The following is a 22,655-nucleotide window of genomic DNA, read 5'->3' on the forward strand; positions in this document are numbered from 1 at the left end:
ATTCTATAACTGAAAATAAAATACACTTTATATTAATTACAGATTTATTTCAATAATTCTTTTTGACTAATTGTTGGGTATCCGTTAAATGATACCTATTTCTTTATAAATAGTAGTAGTAATAGTATATCACGTCCTGGTGAAAGGATAGTATGTACCCAGATGACTGTGGCAGGCAGGGCAATGATGAAGTGCTTCTTTTAGGGCAGGTATGAAGTAAGGAAGTACACAACAAGGCCAGCAGCTAAAATGATTTTCTAAAATCAATTGAAGTTAAAGCCTTGTTTGATTAAAATATGATGTTAATAAAGATGATAAGACAAACACATTAACCTACCATAACAGAAAAGATAAAATAGCAACAAGATGAGTTGCTTGGCAATACTGTGCATGGACATCTGTAAGTACCGTAGCATTACATGAAACACAATAAGCCAACTGAGGTCTATAACCCCACATATCTGAAATCAAAAACGTTCAATTATTAATAACATGATTAAGACTTAGTAATAAATGTTCCTGATTTGATATTCTTAAAAGACTAGGGATCTGCTGTGAAATAATTAAGTTTCTCAGATCAAGTTATACATGATTGCTAAAGCTGTGATAGCTCGTAAGTCCGTTTTGTAGGATTCCTATGTAGGTTTTTCAGATATTGAGAATTTTTCTGAGATGTCTATAGAATAAAGAACTCCATATTATTTATCATTTTGAAAAGGAAATTAAAGATGAATGGGCATCAATATGGAATGAGAGCTCAAGAAGTAAATTATAAATTATAAAAAAGGAAGTCAAGTCCTAGCCTTCCAGCCGTAAATGTTGTTGAGAAGAGATCGAATTAACGGGTTGAGGATAAGCTACACGAAACTCACTCATTCCTACCTCATCACAAAACAGATGCCTCAGAAATGTCAGTGTTAACAATATGACAATTAGCCTTATCTTTTACACCTCAATAGATTTGAGATTAGCCTGAATATGTCAACTACTCTAAGAGATGATAATTTTTCAATATTGCAATTTTTAAAGTGATAAAATTTAATATTACTGATTGACATTGAAGAGACAAAAACAATATTAAAAAGAAATTATAAAATAAGTATAAGCATAAATAACTAAGAAATAAATGGTGTTGATGACCAGTGAAGTTGATACCACTAAACAATAACAAAAGAACCAACAAACCTTCCTCTCATTTTGTCAGTGGAGTTTTCAAGGACAATAGTATCAAAAACTAGTAGATCACATTGATATTAAATCAGATGTCAAGATTGCCTTAAGACTATAAAAAAAGATAATTATTTTTTTAAAAGTATAAAGTATTATTGGCATTACGAGTTATCACATTTTAAATGGAGATATGGTATCTATAAACCAGTGCGAAATGTACTACACATAGCTATCACAATCATGGTCCTTTTGAAGCTGTGATTTTCAGCAAGTGGTCTGTGAGAGCTTTGGGAGAGTCTGGCAGCACACATTTTGTGAAGGAATTATTATAATTGTTTTGATATTAACTAAAAGGTCTTGACAGGTTAAGGTAACAGACAGGTTAAAATAAATGTAGTTTTAAGTAACCTAATTTTCAAACATTTTCCCGGAAGGGATATCCTTTTGCCCTAAGTTACAGGTGAGGGTGGTCTGTAAAAGGTACCATTTCAGGCTTAGTCCTGAGTTAGAACCACAGTTGAGAGACTCCTTATAACTAATGTTTGTTCCAGTTGAGTCTTATCAGTGTTACACTTAAATAGTAGTTGTATCAGTAGTACACTGGTAATATTGTTTCATTAATTAACAGTACCCACATATTAATTAATAGGTTGTAATATTAATATTAGGTTGTAAAAAAGGTTCTGTCCAAATTTTAGTGAAATTTAATAAAATTTATATTTATCTATATTAGATGCATAGTACATTTAATCTAAAAAGTATTCTCCATGGTATTTCGCTACATTTAACCAATGTTTCTTTGTCAATCTCAGATGAAAAAAAAAATTGAATTTAAAAGAAAAATTGTGAGTAAACTATTAATCACTCCCTTCTTGTACTTATATAAATTATATAAATAATAACTGAACCTTTTGAGTAATAATGCAATCTGTTTTTCCTGTTAAAATACAATTTATTTAAATATTTTGTGTAAAAATTACATGAATTATGAGTACAAAGTAAAATAAAGAAGATTTTTCTTTTAATAAAAAAAATATGCTGTTATTATTAGTATAGAAATGCTAAAATGTGCTCAAAGTACTCAATAATAAACATGATTAATTTACATTTACTCAACATTTTTTTGAGTAATCATTACAAATAGTCTCATTCAAACTAATTCAAGTATAAATTCATGGTATGCATGAACAACAAAGGTAAATTTATATTCTAAATGAATTTAAATAACTGAAAAAAAATTGACGGTACTTACTTTCTGTATTAAAAACTAGAACAGGTTGGTCCCTGTCTAGATATCTTAAACCAAAGGTTTCTTCATAGCTCGGAGGAGGGGGTGAATGAATTATTGGTGGAAGAACAGTAGCTGGTATTGGCGGAGGAAGAGATGTATAGGAAGGTGGTGGACCATTCTGAACTACACAAGGCTGGTCCTCTGTTGTGTAAACAGTGTCATCTGCTGTTATCTGAAGTTTGATGGTTATTTAATTTTGTTTACAGATCAGTGTTGAGCGAAAAGTAATTACAATTACATAAGATTGTAATTAGTAATAGCTGTTAATTTGGCTCAACTCAACAGTAGTTGTAACTGTGTAACTAACCACACTTACAATTACAAGTTCAGTTCAACAAATAGTTAAGATCACCAATTGCAATTACTTGTAATTGTAATTTTATTTTACAATTTCAAATTATAATAATTAGGAAGTAATTGCAGATATGATAAAATTATATTTGCCTAACACTGTTACAGGTCAATACTTTATATATTTACTATAAAAGTTGTATGACTTTATGATTGTTTATTTGTTATTGATATAGTTGTTGGAAAAAAAATTAAGGAAAACCATACAATGGAAACAGACATAATTGGTAACAACTTTTCACATAAAAAAAACAATAAAAATTAACTGAAAAACATGATAAATAATAAAAATGAGAGAAAAAAGATAAAAGAAACAATAAAACATATAAATGAAGAGCACCTAGCAGAGAGCTCAGATCAACTCCGAAAACAGATTAACTTGTTTTTATTAACTTATTAACTTGTTGATTAATATTACATTAATCCTGAATTTGTGACACATCATAGAACGCAAGAACTGGTTCTTGTTAGGTTTGAATAATGAATCCTCTGTAAATTCTATTGGGTGGTCTGAAATGATGGAGTCTGCGACAGCACACCAATGCTGAGCTGATGACCTTTACAATGGCACCATTTCATTATGATAAGTCAACTAACGAATGTTTGAGGAACAAATCCCAGGGAAAATGCTGGATGAAAAGCTGTAATAGATACAAGGAGATTGAAAAATTATTGAGTAACTCTTAAGAACTGGAAAACTCTGATAAATGGTGTTCTCCAATTCATAACATTGGTCTTTCTGCAGAGGGAGAGAGGGTGGGAAGGAGGGAAGGATAGAGAGAGAGAGGGAGAGAGAGAGTTATACCTCAAAGTTTAACCTGATATTGGTGTTGCAGGTTGTTCTCTTTGACTTGTTTTAGCTATTGCATCTCCATTACCTAGATCTGACTTCTGTATTTTCAGAAGGAAGAGGGAATGAAAAGGAATGTGAGCCTGAAGACAGGTCTTCTAGGCCCTGTAGATATATCTTCTAGGTCACCTCTTTTCTGTTGAAGAAACTTCTCTAGATCGTGTGGAACATTCTTTCTGCTGGTTCAAGCCTTTGAGACACCTCCCCGTTGTTACAATAACTTTTGCTCAACCAGACCCCCAAATTCTTGAAATCTTACACATGATCCTAAATTAACTATCTCAGTCTCAAGATTCTGATTATTCTATAGGGTTGTGTCCTATTCTCATGCATTTTGTTTTCTTTGAGTTGATACTCATGTTGATGCTAGGCAGATCTTCTAGCATAAAATTGCAGATACCTGTTATTGGCAGCCATTATGATGAGGTTGTCAGAAAATGCAAGCATTATACAAAATATATGCTGCAGATTCTGTCTATATGTCTGATACAAAAGTGGCAATATTTATATTAATGTATTAATAGGTTAGATTATTAAACTAAAATAAGCCTGCCCTAAATCTGGTGGAAAAAGCATTAAAAATATCTATATAAGAACTATTTTATCAGATAAGTAAAAAATATGTAGTATTCTATATACTAGAGATCAACAATTGAAGTTTTACAATAAATAGAATAGTGAGTTCCATATTTAAAAAAAAAATTATTGCTAAACTTAAAACTTGAGTAAAACATAACCACCTAGTGTATACAGGATTACAGATTAAATATATAAATCAAAAAGTGAAAATGAAAAAAAAATAGGACAATATTTGTGTTGTACCATTTGCTAGTGTAAAAAGTATGTTTAACAAACATCTCATAACTAGTTTTATATCACAGATCTAGAGGAAATAAAAACTGAACTCACCACAATGAACGGTTCTGGCATTGAAGAAGTTGCCGGCGAACCAATTCCAATATCAGATATTTGTCTTGACTCATTGCTTTCACTGGATTCCTGATTTCTAATCAGTTGTGAAATTGATACTCTGAAAACTAAAGGGTTTTTAGAATATTTGAGGTAGATTGTTAATAAGAATTTCTGTAGAAATAAGTTTTCTTTCGGTGGTTGCAAAATTTAAATTCTGAAATATTAAACATGGAGGTAGAATGGTCTAATCTGATTCAAATTTGTATTTTCTCTAGTATGATTATTTCATGCTCTATTTTAACATCTGGTATTTTTTTGATGGTTTAGGAACAATTTTTTTGGTGAATAAAAATCAAGGGATCTTTGCAGTTGCATTGTTATAATTATTTATAATTATAACAATGCCAGGCACCTGGGACTAGCATAAGTTTGAAAATAAAACTAAGCGAGGAAGAAAACAGAACTGACAAATCAGTTATAATTTCAGAAGTTGAACTTGTTACATTTCTACTTCAATAGAAAGGCAAAACCATTCTTCAATTTATAACTTATCAATGTATTATAATTTTGAACCAGTGCTGTAAAAATTATTAACCTCTACATATTAGGCCAAAAATGTTCAAAGGAACTTTAGAAAAAGAGACTTCTTCAATAATGTACTTCAAATTCTTCCTTCTAGTGTATTTTGAAAAAGTTTCTCTAGGGATGATCTTCAGGTCATAGTTCCATTATTCTCACTTATGGAAAACAGTCATTTTGTTACCAAAGATCTTATGGTTTATAAAACTCTGCTACCATGAGAGTTCAAGAATATAGAGGTAAGACATATACACTTACTAATAGGATAGAAAATGAGATATGAAAAATAAATAAATTTTTAGAACTTCTCTAAAATATCCATTTTGGTTCTCCATTTGACACCACTGGATTAAGATCAAATGCTTCTAAATGATGGCAATGACAAAACTTGTCAATTAATAGAAACAAATCCTATCTGAATAGCATTAAGAACTTAAAACATCAAGTCAAGACATAGTGCAGATGGATGTGAAAAATGAATGCTTTACAAAATCAAACTGCCTAAAAAGAGAAACATACAAATTATGGATATGGGTCATTTACCAAATTTAGTGCTTTTTAACTTTTAAATATATTTTTTTTTTAAATTAAGGTGGATTGATTAGAGTTTTTTCATTTTTGTTGTCTTCAGGGAGTGCTCCTTTATAATATCCTAAAGCAGGTACTCACTTAATATTACAGTTTCATGATATCGATATTTTTTTAATAAAGTCTTATTCTAGAGAGTAATATACAGCACTAAGGAAGGATAAAGCGAAATTAAGCACCTAATTACTGTATTAATTCTAATGGAAAATATTTATATAGTAATGATCAGTCTTGTGATTGATCATGAATGATTTCCAACCTAAATAGTGAGAAACTCTAACAAAACACTTGTTCTGCTTAAAATTTCCGGTAGCATTCTCAATAATTCACCATCATCACATCTATTATGATAATAAAACCCAAAATATAGTATAATATCCAATGTCATATATTATATAAATGACCAATACAAATATCATTTTGAACATCTTATTTAAGGAAACATCATATGTTAATTTAGAATCTGAAGGAAGTAATAGAAAGTTTTAGTTTTATTTTGTTTGATAAAGGTGAACTCATGACTTCAGGAAAAAACAAATAAATAACAAGGATAAGTACTGAACTGACAAGTAGAGACTCAGCATGAACTGCCATTTCACTTCATTTTGGGTGAAAGATGAAAATATCATTATTTTCTTTTTTAAAGAAATTTAGGGCTAGAAATGTAGATTAGTAATGTCTTGTTTATTGATTTTACAAACAACAGTGTCCTGATCTGCTGATTGAGAATTCCTCTTGTCAAAGTTTACCCTGTAACTTTTCTAATAGTGAATATAGAAAGAAAAAGAACTATTATTCTTTCTATTGCCATACATGTCATTCTCTAGAACCCAGAAAATTAAGGAGGCTAGGGAGTGACTGCCTAGTGAGAGACAAATTAACTATTTTCATCTTTGCACTCAAAAGAAGATTCACAAAACACAATGATAAGCATGTATCTAAAGAGGTCTTGAAATACTACGAAATTATGTAATATAAAAATTTTAAGTATTGATTTTTTTTAGATTTGCTGCGAAAGTAACTGATACCATAGACTTGTAAACTCTAAGCTTCTGCTTAGTGGCTGGGCTAGGGAATGACAAAGGGAGCATTATATATTTTATAACTAACAGTAATCAATGATTAAAAGCTAAAATTTAGAAGGGAGCATTGGTCTCAATGAGGGCAATAAATTAAAAATAAAATCATTCACACTCAGACGGTCTATCATTGATAAAAATTTCTAACTGAAATAGCACCAAACTTGGAGAATGAGCCTTATGTGGTGAGGGCTGTGGTTTAGACGGTGTTTTGAGAAAGGACTTTTAGTAATAATAATTTACTGATATACTACTTTGTATATTAAATTCCGATGTTATTCAACCTGTTGGAACTTGCAGGATCAACATCAGCTGACGAGCTCTGTTGAGCCTCATTGACTATTGCTTCGTCTGTAATCCTTTGACTTGATCTCCGAAGAAGGTCGATGTACACTCCAGTTGCGTCATAGATCTCGTGTAATCTACACCTGTTTCTTCTGAATTCGTCAACAACGGATGAATTTCCAGTGTCATCTTCACACCCTTCTCTATTTAAGTCATCCATCGTTGATTCACGACAAGTGGCTCGATCAATTAGTATTTCATCTTTAAGATAAATATAATAACCTTAATTTAAAAAAAAAAAAAATGTTACTTGCTTAGCAATGATATAGGAAACACATGTAGGTTTATTAAGATTGATACTTTAGCCTATAACTATGAGTGATTTCAATTTAGTCCTGGAGCTGATTGGAAAATAGTTGACTTATATGAAGGGTATCATGGTATTGCAGAGTTTGTGGTATTTACTGAGTTTTACAAGGATAATCTTATTATTATTTATTTGGTAGTTCACTCGTTATTACTGGATATTTGGAGACTGTATCTCTTTACTCAGGTTTAAGGACTATTTGGTGATTCCTCCTGCTTATTAATATTTCGTCTTCCAAGGCTCACCTCAAATCTATTCGGTCAAATTCAGGTGATCATAAAAAATTTCGAATCTGAATTTTCAAAGGAAATGTACGGTTTGAGCTCCCCGAAGTACTATTTTCAAGTCTCGCGAAATTGTGGGTGTTTGTGTCTGTGAACAGCCTAGCAAAACTGAACCTAAATGTAAATAAAGGTATATGTATACATTTATACATATAATATACATACATATAATACCTAATGGGTATATGCCCAGGATGTCACGGCAACTTTTTCGTTAAAATCAATTTGCCGGAAATGAAATTTTATATAGTCGATTTTACACTTTTTTTTTTTTTCTGAATTGGTATGTTCTTGCTTAAGGCAGTTGAACGATGCCTCCGCATCTGAAGTTCACTACATTTTCCGTCGGTCTAGATTTTTTTTTATATGGTTATATGGTTGTTGAGTCATTGCAGTGTTAGGGAGTGCTTTCGTATAAAAGTTTACAACCCCATGAAATCGCCGGAAATCATTGACTGTGATGGTGATTAATTTTGGCCCTAATACGTTCCAACAGGGATGCAATTCCAGAGGAGTTAACACCATATTCCTAAAAATCGATTTTATCAGCGGCAATGACACATTTAGAAATGTTGATGTTAATATTATAATGTGTTAAACGTTGAAAGAGTATGTTAAGATGTTGTTGGTATTATCCTTCGTTGCAAGATGCCACTAAGAAGTCATATAAATATGCATAGACAAATGGAAGATTCTTTAGGATATGATGAATGGAGCGCTGGAACGATTCCGCAGTATAGCGCAATCCAAACGGAAGTACTAAAAATTCAAATAATCCAAAAGGCGTCGAGATGGCGGGTTTTTGAACATCTCTAGAAGTAAGTAATTCTGAGTAACTAAGAATTGAAGTCATGGAGGTATAGAGCATCTGTCTGGTTTGGTTACCGAGTTCAAGTTTTTTTTTTTTTAAATGATCCTCTTTCTGGTCATTTCTGACATGAAAACGTTCTTCCTAGGTCGGATTCAAACCTGCCCCGAGTACAATCGTCTGTAATCGACGAAAGTTCTTCAAGATCTGTCCTTCTTCGGTACAATGTGGACTTGGCCAGCTACTGTTCGAAGATCAGTGAATTCCCATTGCACACATTTATTCGAATTTAAGTTCAAGCCTACTCGGCTTATCGGGTGGAGCCACCGAGGTTGAGTTGATAAAGGTGGTTCTGAAGCCTCGATAGTGTGAGTTATGTCATGGCCAATGATAAAGTTAGGTTTCTCCTGAAGGATGTTTGAATATTTCTGCAGGAGATGTCCAAAAAAAGTTAGAACTTTGAAGTGGCAACACAAGGTTGAGGTGAATTGGAAGTTTTAATCAGGACTGTCAGAACTGTCACTTGATCAATCAGACTCTGCTCCTATTATTAGGTGTGCAACATTAGCAATGATAAAAACCTAAGGAAAGTTCCTCGAAAGTACTGAATTAATTAATTTCAAAAAGTTTTTGCCATAAGTAGGAATGGTTGAACGATTTATGGAAAAGAGTCTGTCGGATTTGTTCTCTCCTGGGCTGAGAGGAATAATTCACTAGAGTCAACTAAAAACATAAAAGATGAAGTAAGTTCTTGGACACACATGCAACATCTAGGCCTCCCATCACACTATGTCACGTTTAATGTAACGGACTGGAGTTTTCCGAAGGATTCTGAGTAGAAGAAGACGTATAACTGTCGGGTTGTACACAGCTTACCTTCTCTCTGAATTTCTGGTAATGCTAACGCTAAGAAAAACAGGAACTGTTGCTCCTTGAAGAGGAATGCCTTCGAGGATTGGGTGAATTGGATCTATAGTGATATTTGAGTAGAAAGTGACCAACGATTACAGTTGGGCAAGGCGATAAACCAGAGAAGCTTCTAAAGCGGTGAAGAAATCACTGGTGGACGCAAAGATAGAATGGTTGGATGTTACGTCAAGAGTTCGGTCTGCCATGGAAGCCAGTTTGGCAAGAATTTCGCTATGGCTAGCTTCTAACATTGATTTAGCAGTATGAGGTAATGTATCTGAAAATTGAGTATGAAGAAATTCATTTTGAACACTAGAACCAGCAAGTGATCACAAATCACGGAGTAAGTGGGAAGATTTATTTTTATCCCCTAACTACAATTCAGTTAGCAATTTTTAACCTTCCGTGCCTATGTTCCCTCAAATTCTGAAAGAAGACGCATTTCGAATCAGAATAGGCTGTATGAGACATTTTAATCTCTATGAAATCTGAAATTTGTTTTGCTACTTCTGTGTCAAGAGAACTAACCACACAGTGACATTTTGTAAACTCAGATTTAATACCACAGCTAATAAATTCAGGTTTTATTTTCCAAAACAAAATTTTGGGCTTGTTTCGTGAAAATGGTTGCATTTTAATTAAAACTTTATTAATCTCAACCTCAGGTATAGGTTTTTCTTTAGTAAATTTGGTACTCTCGTCTTCACCAGAACTCTTTTTAATTCACAAAAACATGCGAAATCTTCAACGCGGTGCCACTACATGAAACTTGGAACTGGTACTTGAGCTGTTTGACTGACTTAGGGCCATATAAACAACATAAAATGGGAAAAATTCGCCATCTGTAAACAAACTGGAATCAGGGATATGTAATAAAACTCTTGAGGAGTTTTTCTTTATTATCTATTCTGTCTAATAAAGGCATACAATTTAAGTGCAGTTGATGTCTGAGTGTATTTTTATTTTGAGTGAGTGCGTGAACTAAAAATACGCATTTAAGGTAAATGATATACGGTTGGTATGTTGCAACATTTTAGCTAGAATTGACAACTATCACGTTACATGGTTGTCTTCTCAAGTTGGTCAAGTGGTTCATTATCTATATTTCATAAAAAATGGCGTCGCATAATTCGATCAAAGTGTGAGATTGATTTCCAAAAAATATTTCTCAAAATTATCCAAGTCATTTATTTATGAGAGCGAGAGATACGACGTGGGCCGCTGGTAAATTGATTTAAAAAAACAAAACAAGAAACATTGGGAAAAAAATTAACCTGTTGCTACCTACGGGACTATAATACATATATTAATAACAAAAATGACTGTGAATAAAGTATTTTTTTATTTTTTTAAGAATCTTTACTTGATGGAAGAATGACACAGGGGTAGTCGACCATTTTTTATTTTTTCCCAACTGTTGGAGTGGATGCTGATGCTGGGAGCTGATGTCGACAACTTGGCAATGACGGAGGAAGCTTTTCGGGCTGGATTGAAAGGGCGGCGGTGTACGAATTTTTTATCTTTCACGTCGTAAGTTGCCAAGTAGGACGAGCATTTCTTGCAATACAGTTTTACGGTCTTCTCCGACCAGAAGTTATATGTCATAAAAGGAAATGGCCAGCACCTATTGGAATAGGATATTATTGCATCTAATTTACAAATTTAATTGTAAACACTTTAAACTCCTTTACCACAATAAAAAGCACGTTCTTCCGAAGGAACTGTAAGTTGAACCTTTTTTTTCCAAAGTTGGATCCGTTTGAGTGCCACACCTGATACATAGAAGTCGGTCGCTTCCTAATTTCCATGGCTTGGCTTAAAAACAGTTTTAAATAATAAATTATCAATTATAAATTTGTTTTATTGTGCCAACTAATCTTAACTTCGATATGTTTTTGTAATAAAAGAATAACTGCTTAGTTGTAAAAATAAATATGTAGTAATATGATAAAAAATATTGGAACATTTATTTTCCAATTAAAGTGAGGCGGTAGCCGAAAACAAAGTTCTAAGAAATCACCTAGTAAAGTTTTGTAAATAGATATTTGAAAGTTAAGAACTTTGAAATTTTGGTAAGTAATGAGGTGTAGATAGTTGACCGTAGATTAATGATTGTCCGGGGGTGCGGGCAGCAAAGAACAGCATAAATAAACAAAACCATATTTATTTACTTTATCCCGACGTTTCGACCTGAGTTTCAGGTTTTCATCAGGGTTTATGGCGTAGAAGGTAGGCCTACAACTGCTCCTTTAATAGCAGTTGTAGGCCTACCTTCTACGCCATAACCCCTGATGAAGACCTGAAACTCAGGTCGAAACGCCGCCATAAAATAAATATTGATATGTATGAGAGGCACCAGCTGGAGTTTTTTAACTTAAAATAATTTCTTTTGTCGGCATGCCAAAGATACCGCCGGACCTAGGCAAAAATCCGTCGGCAACAGATCTAAAGAAATGTACAAAGATATATAGATAACAGAGGGTATGCACCCTCTGGGAACCATTAACCGTCTAGGCAGAGTTAAGCAAACAAACAGCCCTTATCGTGCACGTGGCCAGTTTAGACATTTGAAAGTACGGAGAAATAGCCGCCGTAATGGATAACAAATAAACACCCCTTATCTCACACGGGCCTCTCTAAAAACCTCGGGAAACATAAAGTAAGCCGCCAGAAGCCGGCTTTCTTCAAAGAAGAAACTTTTAAAGATGAAAGGTAGGACTTTCGTCGAAGATCATTGGACCTTCTCACCCCCTCTGAAAATAGAGGAACCAATCAGAGGAAGGAAATCAAAAGAAGGAGGAGTCAGAAGGAGAGGGGGAAAATTAACAAAAGGGCAGGAAAAAGAGTTTTTGGGACACAGGAGTGGAAACAGTCAGAGGGGAGAGTCGAGGTGGACAGAGTCTGGTAGGAAGTCTGACGGAAGGACAGGCTGGGAGAGTTTGAGGGAAGCTGGGAGAGATGAACACCTGAAGACAGGCCGGAGGAAGAGAGAGCAGCAGCCAAGTAAGACCTTTTCTGTTGTTATTTGAATGGCAAGGATAGAATTAATAACTTAGAGTCAGTATAAATATTAAATATCTCAACTGGTACTTCTCAATTCATTCTCTTATAATTAAAGTATAAAGATATAAGTTTACCATGCTCTCTCATAATAGTATTCTTGATAATGCGTATATAATTGTAAATATAAAATATGTAACGAGGACTTTACTTTATAATTAATAATCCCTGCATGCCACCTCATATATAATAGCATAGTAAATTGGTGAACACGATACCGTTGGAAAGGAACTCCAATGATTAATTATGATATTCATATCTAGCATGCCACGGCGGGGGTTTTCAGATGGTATCTAGGGGTTGAATTAAATATAGCGCATCCCTTTTCAGTCAGTTCCCATCAGGAACTGATAGAGATAAATAATATAAATATATAATATAAATACATAATATAAATATATAAATACAGATACATATATTACATTAATATATGAATGCATTTCAATATAATACCTGTATGGGGAACCCCCAGTCGGGCTTAGAAACCCCGAAGCCCCGTACACGGCAATATGGTTTTGTTTATTTATGTTGTTCTTTGCTGCCCGCATCCTCCGACAAACTTTTCCAATTTGGTAAGTAATGGATATCGAGGGGTGTACAAATGCGATCTTCAGAAGAAAAAGGATTACACTTTTGTGCGCGAATGCACTTTTTTCCAAATTCCGTCTCGATTGAGAATTATTCCTATAACTAACGCTGATAATAGACAAAAGTCATCAACACCTAATTATTTTCGGAGGAACAGTTTTGATTTTAACACATCAATTAATTTTAACACAAAATAAAGTAACAATGGTGTGAAAATGACGATGTACTACACAGTCTATCTATTAAAATACATAGACTATATAATAAAAACCAATATTCCTATGAAGATAAACGTCATAAAGTACTTTTTAGTACATTAGTCAATTTTAATTTGAGTGCTGACAGACATCTGTTCGTCTGTTGGCTTCTGAGATATAGTTTTCGTAAACTAAAAATTTGTCCGAACAACTAGAAATCAATTTGTTTTCGAAAATAAAAACTACTAATCATACGAAGATAAAAATATTTCTCACAATAAATTCACTGACTACGAATTTTTCAGTATATATGAAATGTTGCTTTTAAAAAAACTGTATCTCGAGAACTATTGAACATAAATTTATGTTAGGGCTTGCATCGTAGTAAATATACTCAACTTTAAATGATGTTCTATTAGATTTTCTAGTGTTCTTGGTAGTTTTAAAAATATGGAGCTCCGAATGAATTTTTTTTTTGTTTTCAAACAACCACCATTTTTCAATTTCACTAACTATACTTGGTAGACTCGTCAATTTTGACTAGTAATTATACGTAATTTTCATTTAAGAAATCGAAAACTTTTTTTCTTTTCTTTGGCTTTTTTTATATGACACTTTGATTTAGTACTTAAACTATATCCACTAGTTTAATTAATGTAATCGAAATGATAATGATACAATTATAATAATAATAATACAATGCATTACCAGGTAAAGCAGTATTATATTCCTTCTTGAGCGTAGAATCAAAAGCCAGTTGTTGGTTTTCATTGGATTGTTGGATTTGCCAGGATCGTTCCTTTTCCAATGCTATGTATGAGCTGATTGTCTTAAATGATAATCATAACTTATGTGTTATCGAGAATACATCTAAATATTTTTAGTTACTTATTTTATCATTTAGTTATTAAGTAAGTTACTAACCAAATTACCAACTAGAATTGTAATTACAATATAATTATTATTGATCATATGTTTTTATGATTACTACTGTTGATTTTATGTATGGATCATTTACAACAGCAATTTCTTTATTCTTCTCGTCAGCAGTACTTCCTCTCGAGTCTGGTCCAGTACCTACCGACCAGTATCTGCATCCAAGCTTAATCTCCTGGGGCTGCATGCACGCAAACAAGGAGAAGCTATCCAATGCTCTTTGCTTCCAACTCTATCCGATGATTTACAAGGACACTCTCAAGAAAGAGTTTTTTTTTTTACTTCTACCATTTAATTTCTCCCTTTATAGTTTTTTATTTTATTTATTAAAAAATATTTTTGATTTTATATTTTAAAAGTCTTTTATTTTTTCAAAATCGTACTTCTATTCTTGTTTAGAGGATGGATGTTTGCTAGAATAAGCTCTCGTGGTAAAATTTGTAATTTTCTTTAAATTATTTTAGGACTATCACAACTCTAACGATATGTTATAAACTGCCAATCCTTTAAAAAAGACTGATCTTGACGACTATAATAAGGCCTATCTGGACATACGGAGTTGAGCTTTGGGTCCTCCACTAAACCCTCGAATTCCTCTCGTATAATCCTTACAATCTAATCCATATAATACATATAATCCTTAAAATCTAAAAACCTAATAAAATCATCCATAAAGACCTTAATGTTCCATATGTAACCGATCTAGCCCGAACCACTTATCACTCCTTCCATTATAAATTCCCTAACCACCCAAACCCATTACTTTTTAACCTTGCTTCCTCTTCCATTCCTGACCATCCTCCGAGGCGCCTGAAAAGAAGATGGTCTCGAGTCCTTCTAATGTAAAAATGTTACCAATGTAGTTTCTCCACTTGCGTGAATCATATCATTATGAACTTACGTCAAATTTTCTAGATGTATTATTATGTAAAAAAAACTGTAAATGTCACTAAATAATTTTAAAAAAATATTTCAGCTTTTAATTATTTCTTGTAAAGTGGCTGTTTCTCCTAAAATAGGTTTTTTAAATTATCATGAACGTACCAAGTCTAAATACAGATCTATTGAACTAGTAAAGTTTTAAATAATAGAGGCTTCATTTTTTATTTTATTATTTAGTAGTATGGATGAACAGTTGGAAATATAATGATAACAAATCTAAAAATTTTTTTTCATATTTTCGAAGACTCTTAAAGTCATTTTAACCAAATGTAAGTTACAACAGATAGTTTATGATATAGGGGACTCCAGATATGAGATGAGACCCTCCAAATTATTTTCTACAGAGTGCATACTGTCTTATTAGAAAATAACTTTACGATTGACATCTAATTTATTATTATGCATAAGAAAGTTCGTTGACATCTAGCAGAATATGCTTAAGCCCTCACAGAAATTTCTCTACCCCTATCTTCCCACCAAGGTACCCTTTGGCAGTGTTCAGTATAGATCAAGCGGTGAGACGTTTTTCATGAATTTCCCAGACGCAATTTTACATACTGCACCAGGACACAGAAATTACTTCCACGGAAAGCCTTTATTTATTCATGATGAGATGGATACCTGCAGGAAAACCTTTTCCTCATGTCATGGAAAACATACGTCACTAACTCCAGGACTTCGCCTATTCATTCTTACTATCCTAAGTAACTTTGTTCAATTTATACTTTGCGTACAACCCAAATATAAGTAGTTTAATAATATACCATTTTTTTATCATATAAAACTTTTTTTTAAAATATTTATTTATTGCTATTTACAACTGTATATTATAATACATGTAGTAAATGCGATCTAAGTTAGATTGGAGTGTTACAGGCGTGTAGAGAAACTACCCATTGGTAGCACTCTAATGACATTTTACATTTGCTGGTCTCGTGGCTATCTTCTTTTCAGGCGCCTCGGAGGATTGTCAGGAATGAAAGAGGATGCAAGATTAGAAACTAGGCGGTTTGAGTGGTTAGGGAGTTTATAATGGAAGGAGTGATATCTGGTTCGGGCTAGATCGGTTACATAGGGAACATTAAGGTCTTTATGTATGATTTTATTTGTGACAAAGTAAGCATATAAAACTAATTGGTCATTTATAATCTTTAAATTTCTTTCTTGAGACTGGCAATTTTTTACTAAATAATTCAACAACACTATCCAAATTATAGTCTCAAAACATTTATTTCATTCACATGTCCAACGTTTCGGCCAATTCGGCCATCTTCAGGGACAATCTTAATTTACTCAGAGACATATCATTTAACCTTTTAAAAAACTCCATACAGGCCATTCTGCCCAGGTCAAAATATTTACATCTAATATGTCAAAAATACAATAAACATCTAATGTATAAATTGTGGTAAAAGTGAAATAATTTGACTGGTTTTTATGTTTTTGACTTATTAGGTGTTTATTGTATTTTTGACATATTAGATGTAAATATTTTGACCTGGGCAGAATGGCCTGTATGGAGTTTTTTAAAAGGTTAAATGATATGTCTCTGAGTAAATTAAGATTGTCCCTGAAGATGGCCGAATTGGCCGAAACGTTGGACATGTGAATGAAATAAATGTTTTGAGACTATAATTTGGATAGTGTTGTTGAATTATTTAGTAAATAATTGGTCTTTTTTTTTTTTTTTTAGTTCTATATTCCTTTAATTAACTATATAGGTTCTGTTTTATATTAATCAATAAATAAGAGGTTATTTATTTTCAAGTGAAGGGCACTCTATCTCTATTATTACCTTTTATTGTTTAATACGTTTCACTTTATTATTTAGTTCAATTCATCACTGTCCAGTGACATACAGTCTACAGAATAAATTGAATTAACAAATATTTTTGTTATTTTATGATAACAACAGGTTTTAATGATTTGTAGGCTTTATGCCTATAAAGAATAAAAATATTTATCAGCTTTTACAGAAGGTCTGGAGTAGTTTTTTTTTTATTGTTGTTATATTTATTATTATTTTTATTCTTGCTCGTAGTAATGGCTTTTATGATTGTTTAACTATCATGATTAGATTAGCCAAGCGTTGACTAAATTTACGCAGGTCAAAGATGAGACTGATAGTATCATTAATCAATTATTTTTCTAAATATATTTTAGATAGTTCTGCTGAATTAACGAAAAGAAATTTATATACTTACAGGATTCGTGAGTCCTTCCACGCTTGTTCTCATGTACAGTCGGTCGCTAGAATCTGGAAGTGATGGCAACCTTGCAATATGTATGTAAGGATGTCTTCTTTTTAAATGCTCAATCAGAGGTCGAGTATAGCCCCTAAAAGTATTATTTTATGATATGGTATTTAATTTAATTCATTTTGGAATTCGAATTATACTATGCCTCAGAACATAAAAAAGGTCTAAAGAATGTTGGTGATGAAACGTTTGTTTGAATGTATTTTCCAATTTTGTGAACAAATATTCTCGTGGAATCGAAGATGGTTGTATACACGGACCAAAAGTAAAAAGGATTACAAATTGATAACGTTTGGTTTTATGTAATATATTAAAGGCTTAGCGAAGCTGAAGGTTCGATGCCAATATCAATAATCGATCTCTGCATACACACGTCTATTGACGCCCCCCCCCCCCAAACACAAATCTACTAAGTCAGTCTTATAATCATTACTTTTTAAGATATAACTTTTCACTGCAGGATACATTCACATTATATTTACACTAACATTTCCCTTTTAACGTAAGAAATCCTCATAACCCCGTATTTTGTAAAATATCCTAAACACGTTTACAAGAATAATCGTATAGAACGAATTTGAAATAAATTTAATAAGCTTTCAATTCAAGCCATAAGAGAATTTCTGGGCTCAATGGTCCTCGAATAAATGCTGGATAAAAACAAATATTGACTATTGGAATTTTAGAGAAAATTTTTGAAAACGTTCAAGTTGTAATTATTAGATTAAAATAAAAAGGATGGATATAAAATGTAAATTTATTTGCACATCCTACACATAGAACACGAAGAAATGGCCAAACTCAAAACTTTAAATCTGACCAAGTGCTAATTATTAAGTTGTAATACAATGGATGTGATATGAATAATTGTTTTCGATTTTGTATCTTGGAAAGCAATGGCCATATACTCATTAGTATAAAATTGTAACAAATTTTATCGACTTTAGTTACAAAACCGATAGCTTTTCTGCACGGTGCGGTCTTTTGAAGTTATTTTAGAAAAGCATGAAAAAGTGCGGTAATGCGTCTGAAAGACCAAAATATCTTTAAAGTAAATTAATTTTTTTTAATTAATAAATTTGATGATATGTATACAATAGCATGGATACAGACATGTGTAGAATCTAGATAGAACTCCAATAAAATTCCTAGAGGAGAAGCTAGAATGATAATCAGGCAATAAAGGAGAGGCCGGGTTAGAAACAAGTGGGTTTGGGTAGTTAGAAAGTATATAATGGAAAGATTGGTATCTGGTTCAGGCCAAATCGGCTACATAGGTACATTGAGGTCCTCATGGATGACTTGATTTGTGACAAAGTAAGGAGCATTAAGATTTCAACGAAGGATTTTGGATGGTAAGGAATGGTCAGAAGAGGAATTCGATGATTTAGTGCAGCCCTATATCTGAACTCCTTAAGTCCAGATAGGCCTTATAGTCATATAAAGTTTCTTGTCTTTTCAGTCTTGTATGAGGATTTCAAGTCAGTCGTTTGTTCTAGATAACGGATCTGTTCGACAAGAATAAATTAAAAAAAAAAAAGAAAGGTATTCTTACCTTTCTTTTTTTTCAATTTATTCTTGCGTTATCAATCAATAGTATCAAATTTTTAGAATATAAAAATATGTTGACCAATACGAATAATTAAATATTAGTTTAAATGAGAATACCAACTAAATTTTGATTGAGAAGTAGTATAGAATAATTTACTTACAATAATATAAAACCTCCGTTTCACCTATCTACACGTTGTTCCTCAACTTTCTGTTTACGCCAAGTAATATTCAATTTAATTTTTACTTAATATTTTTAAAGTACTAATAAATACAATAAAAAAGGCCAATAAGTAAATTACAGTTAGTAATTTTTTATTTTTTCGAACACAGTATTTTTCCCGAATTTTTTATTGTTTTTTTTATTATAAAACTATCTCACATCAAATCCACTTGAGCTACATTCAGCTATACAAACTAGTGTACGAGGAACCATGTCAAATCGGTTTAACATTTTTATTATCATGAATCTAAGAATAACAGAGAATTTAAACCAGGAATTAAGTGAAAAAAAAGTATTAACACAATAAAAAAACAGAACGATTTGCTAGTTTTTAATTATTTTTTAGGAAGGGGATCACCACATGCTTAATACCAAAAGAAGCCAAAGAAAATTGCGAGGTTTCATTTTCTCGTTAACTTTGGGATGCTACATACAACTAAAGTTCCATTGAAAACGATGAGTGATTTCTGCAGTGTGTATCTTGCCCTAAGCTGGAGAACATGAAAACGTTATAAACTCGAAATAAAAATAGTAGTAGAGGTTATGCTTTTAATACAGGTTATATTATGTATAAGTAGATATAGCTTGTGCCATATGTATTATTTTTTGTAAAAAATGGCGGATCGTTATTAAATTTATGGCACTAGAGATACCAAAAAAAACTGTAATTGAAATATTTTGGTAATATTTGTTTTCAATAAATAAGACATTAAACGAAATATCTTCAACTATGCACTCTCTAATAAAATCAATTTACCATAATAGATGTAGATAAATAATGAATCGATTAGTAATAATTTTAGGAAGGATTAACAATAATATTTCTAGCTCACACCTGCTGTATCTCAATGCTTCATGACATAACAAGCACCTCACTTGCAGCACTTTGATCCCTTTTGATTGCTTCATAAAATAAAATAAAATTTATTTAAACATCGACTTCGATATGTATACATATAAATTACAATTAACCATATCATATGTTTTTTTATATGAGTGAAGGCTCGATTAGATTGAGTTAGTATACTATCTAATAGTCGAGAAAATTACTAGCTGTTCGTAAATTCCCGCTGTGTAAACATGTTCACTTGCTAACAATCAGATTGGAAGCAATCTAAGAGTAAAGCTGAAACTGTACATTCTACTCGCGGGTGAGTGAATTCAACTAAGGTTGTGCCTCATAGTGTACTACTATGTGTGGCTTTCGACGAAGTTGCGCAAAAAATAATGAAGATCATAATTACCAACCAATTACTGAAATTTGGAATTGCATAAATACTACTACATTTGGAAGTGATTGTATTTATTACTTGAAATTATTTAATGAAACCCTGTAATTGTGATTGTGATCCGCAACTACACTTACTACTTGAGTAAAAGTAATCCCAATATCCATTACAATCTTATGTAATTGAAATTTTATTTATACAATTGCAAATGTGAATACATAACACCGAAGTGGCACTAGAATAGCAATCAAACACACCCCTCCTCCCCCCCCCAAAAAAAATACTTAATTGAAGAGGAAACTTCTGTTATAAATTTTTACCAATTGTTAGTTAATGATGATTAGGAAAAAGTTTATTAAATCCAATAGTGGAGGAGGCAGGATGAAAAAAGTGCAGATATTTCACCTAAATTTTTGATTACTTTAGTAAACACTATATATAATTACTAGTCAAAAATTATTTTTTCTTTTGGAGCTCTATAGCTTTAAAATTATCAATACTAAAAAGCTAATAAAACATCATTTAAAGAAGAGTAAATTTGCTAAAACATGATCTCTAAAATAGCATTTTACGTTCAATAGTTCTCATGATATAGCTTTTTAAAAAGCAACGTTTCATAAAAAATGTACTAAATAATCAGTTGTTGGTGAATTTATTTTGAGAAGTCTATATATCAAAAATTATAAATTATTACCTGTAATAAACTACCTTATAGCAATTTTTTTTTCGGCCAAGACTCCCATTGGAGTCCTTACTGCCTAACCATGGTTTGGGGCCAAAGTTTTTCATTTTGTTGGACCGCCACTCAATGAAAAAAGTCTACCCCCCAGGCCAGATTCGAACCGGCACCGCCAATAGATTTCAAATCGGTAAAACTATAGCACATTAAACTAGCTTTAATTTCAGTGCTGGCAGACATCTGTGCGTATACTTTCTGAGATATTATTTGTCACAAAACCAAAAATTTTGTTCGAAAAGCTAGAAATCAATATTTTGTGAATTTATTTTGTCGAATATCATCATAAAAACTATTCTTTCGAAGATAAATATTGCAAACTACTTTATAGTACATTTAACTACCTTTAATTTCAGTGCTGGCAGACATCTGTGCGTCTTTTGAATCCTGGAGATATATGTTTTCATAAGTTAAATGTTTTGTCCGAGCAGATAGAAATCAATATTAAATAAATAAATAAACTACTTTATAGTACATTGAATTAGCTTTAATTGGAGTATTAATAGACATTTGCACGTTGAACAGATTTTGAGATATAGACTTGTTAAAATTAATTCACTAACAACTGATTTTTCAGTGCGTTTTTTATGAAATGTTGCTTTTGAGCAGCTATATCTTGAGAACTATTAAACGCAAATGGCTTTGTGAGGGCTCATATTTTAGCAAATTTACTCTAATTTAAATGATTTTCTATAAGGTATTTAGTGTGATAATTTTAAAGATATGGATCTCCGAAAGAAAAAATAAGTTTTTTAAACGTTTTAAAACAGCCACCATTTTGTATTCCTCTACTTATACTTGGCAGACTCATCAATGTAGATTAGTAATTATACATAGTTTTCATTAAAGTAATCAAAAATTGGTGTGAGATAACCACCTTTTTTTCTCCTATTGGGTTCTTGTCCTATGAGGTTGAAACTATAAATTAGGCTTACTATTATTTTAAGGCTCTTTTTTAGTTAAATTGTTTCAAGTAATTTATATTTGGTATTTGTTATTCCATTACTTACCAACAAAAAGTAATTATAATTGAGAATTACAATTATAGTAATTGAGATTATTTTGCACATTTCTGTAGTAAAATCGTTCTTCAAAACCACCATATTCTTTAATCACACTCATGAAACTTATTTAATTACTCTCATGTAATTAAATACTCAAGTATTTACTGCACCACTTTGGCTATCACAGTGTTTCCGGATTTCTTAGCATACAAAATATCTCTAACTTAATTGGCGATAGAGCAAGTGGAAAGTTTTGTGTGTTATGATAACAACTGATTATACGCTGCTGAACTAGCTCAAATCAAGGCTTCAGGTTGTAGTAAGGGCAAAATTTGGACTTTAGCTTGGAAGGCTGGAATTCCTTCCGCCAAATCTTAACAGACCAAATCGATCTTAAAGTTTCCCTAAAAACCCCTGAAAACCTAGATGACGCAGTCCATTCCTTCATAAATCTTATC

General features: G+C 32.1%; 2 protein-coding genes across 4 annotated transcripts; both read right to left on the reverse strand.

Moving 5' to 3' along the window:
* Positions 1-29: 29 nt before the first annotated feature.
* LOC106682199 (lipopolysaccharide-induced tumor necrosis factor-alpha factor homolog) lies at positions 30-7,421 on the reverse strand. 3 transcript variants are annotated; one of them, XM_014422930.2, is made up of 5 exons: positions 7,105-7,421; positions 4,572-4,692; positions 2,423-2,633; positions 338-461; positions 30-244 (listed from the first exon to the last, which is right to left on the reverse strand). In XM_014422930.2, exons 1-5 carry the CDS (start codon positions 7,323-7,325, stop codon positions 130-132), a joined length of 792 nt encoding a protein of 263 aa, XP_014278416.1. In that variant the 5' UTR covers positions 7,326-7,421; the 3' UTR covers positions 30-129. The 3 variants fall into 3 exon arrangements, with proteins under 3 accessions (XP_014278416.1, XP_014278432.1, XP_014278424.1); XM_014422946.3 differs by having other exon boundaries at positions 4,572-4,699; positions 7,105-7,302; XM_014422938.3 differs by having other exon boundaries at positions 119-257.
* Positions 7,422-10,792: 3,371 nt separating this feature from the next.
* LOC106682184 (uncharacterized) lies at positions 10,793-20,212 on the reverse strand. Its single transcript, XM_014422914.2, has 5 exons — positions 20,064-20,212; positions 17,401-17,533; positions 14,027-14,147; positions 11,165-11,288; positions 10,793-11,097 (listed from the first exon to the last, which is right to left on the reverse strand). The coding sequence occupies exons 1-5, from the start codon at positions 20,135-20,137 to the stop codon at positions 10,833-10,835; spliced, it is 717 nt and encodes a 238-aa protein (XP_014278400.1). The 5' UTR covers positions 20,138-20,212; the 3' UTR covers positions 10,793-10,832.
* Between the last annotated feature and the right edge of the window lie 2,443 nt (positions 20,213-22,655).

This window comes from Halyomorpha halys, unplaced genomic scaffold, assembly GCF_000696795.3.
Source record: "Halyomorpha halys isolate HHAL.00 unplaced genomic scaffold, Hhal_1.1 Scaffold23.1, whole genome shotgun sequence".
Lineage (NCBI taxonomy): Eukaryota > Metazoa > Arthropoda > Insecta > Hemiptera > Pentatomidae > Halyomorpha > Halyomorpha halys.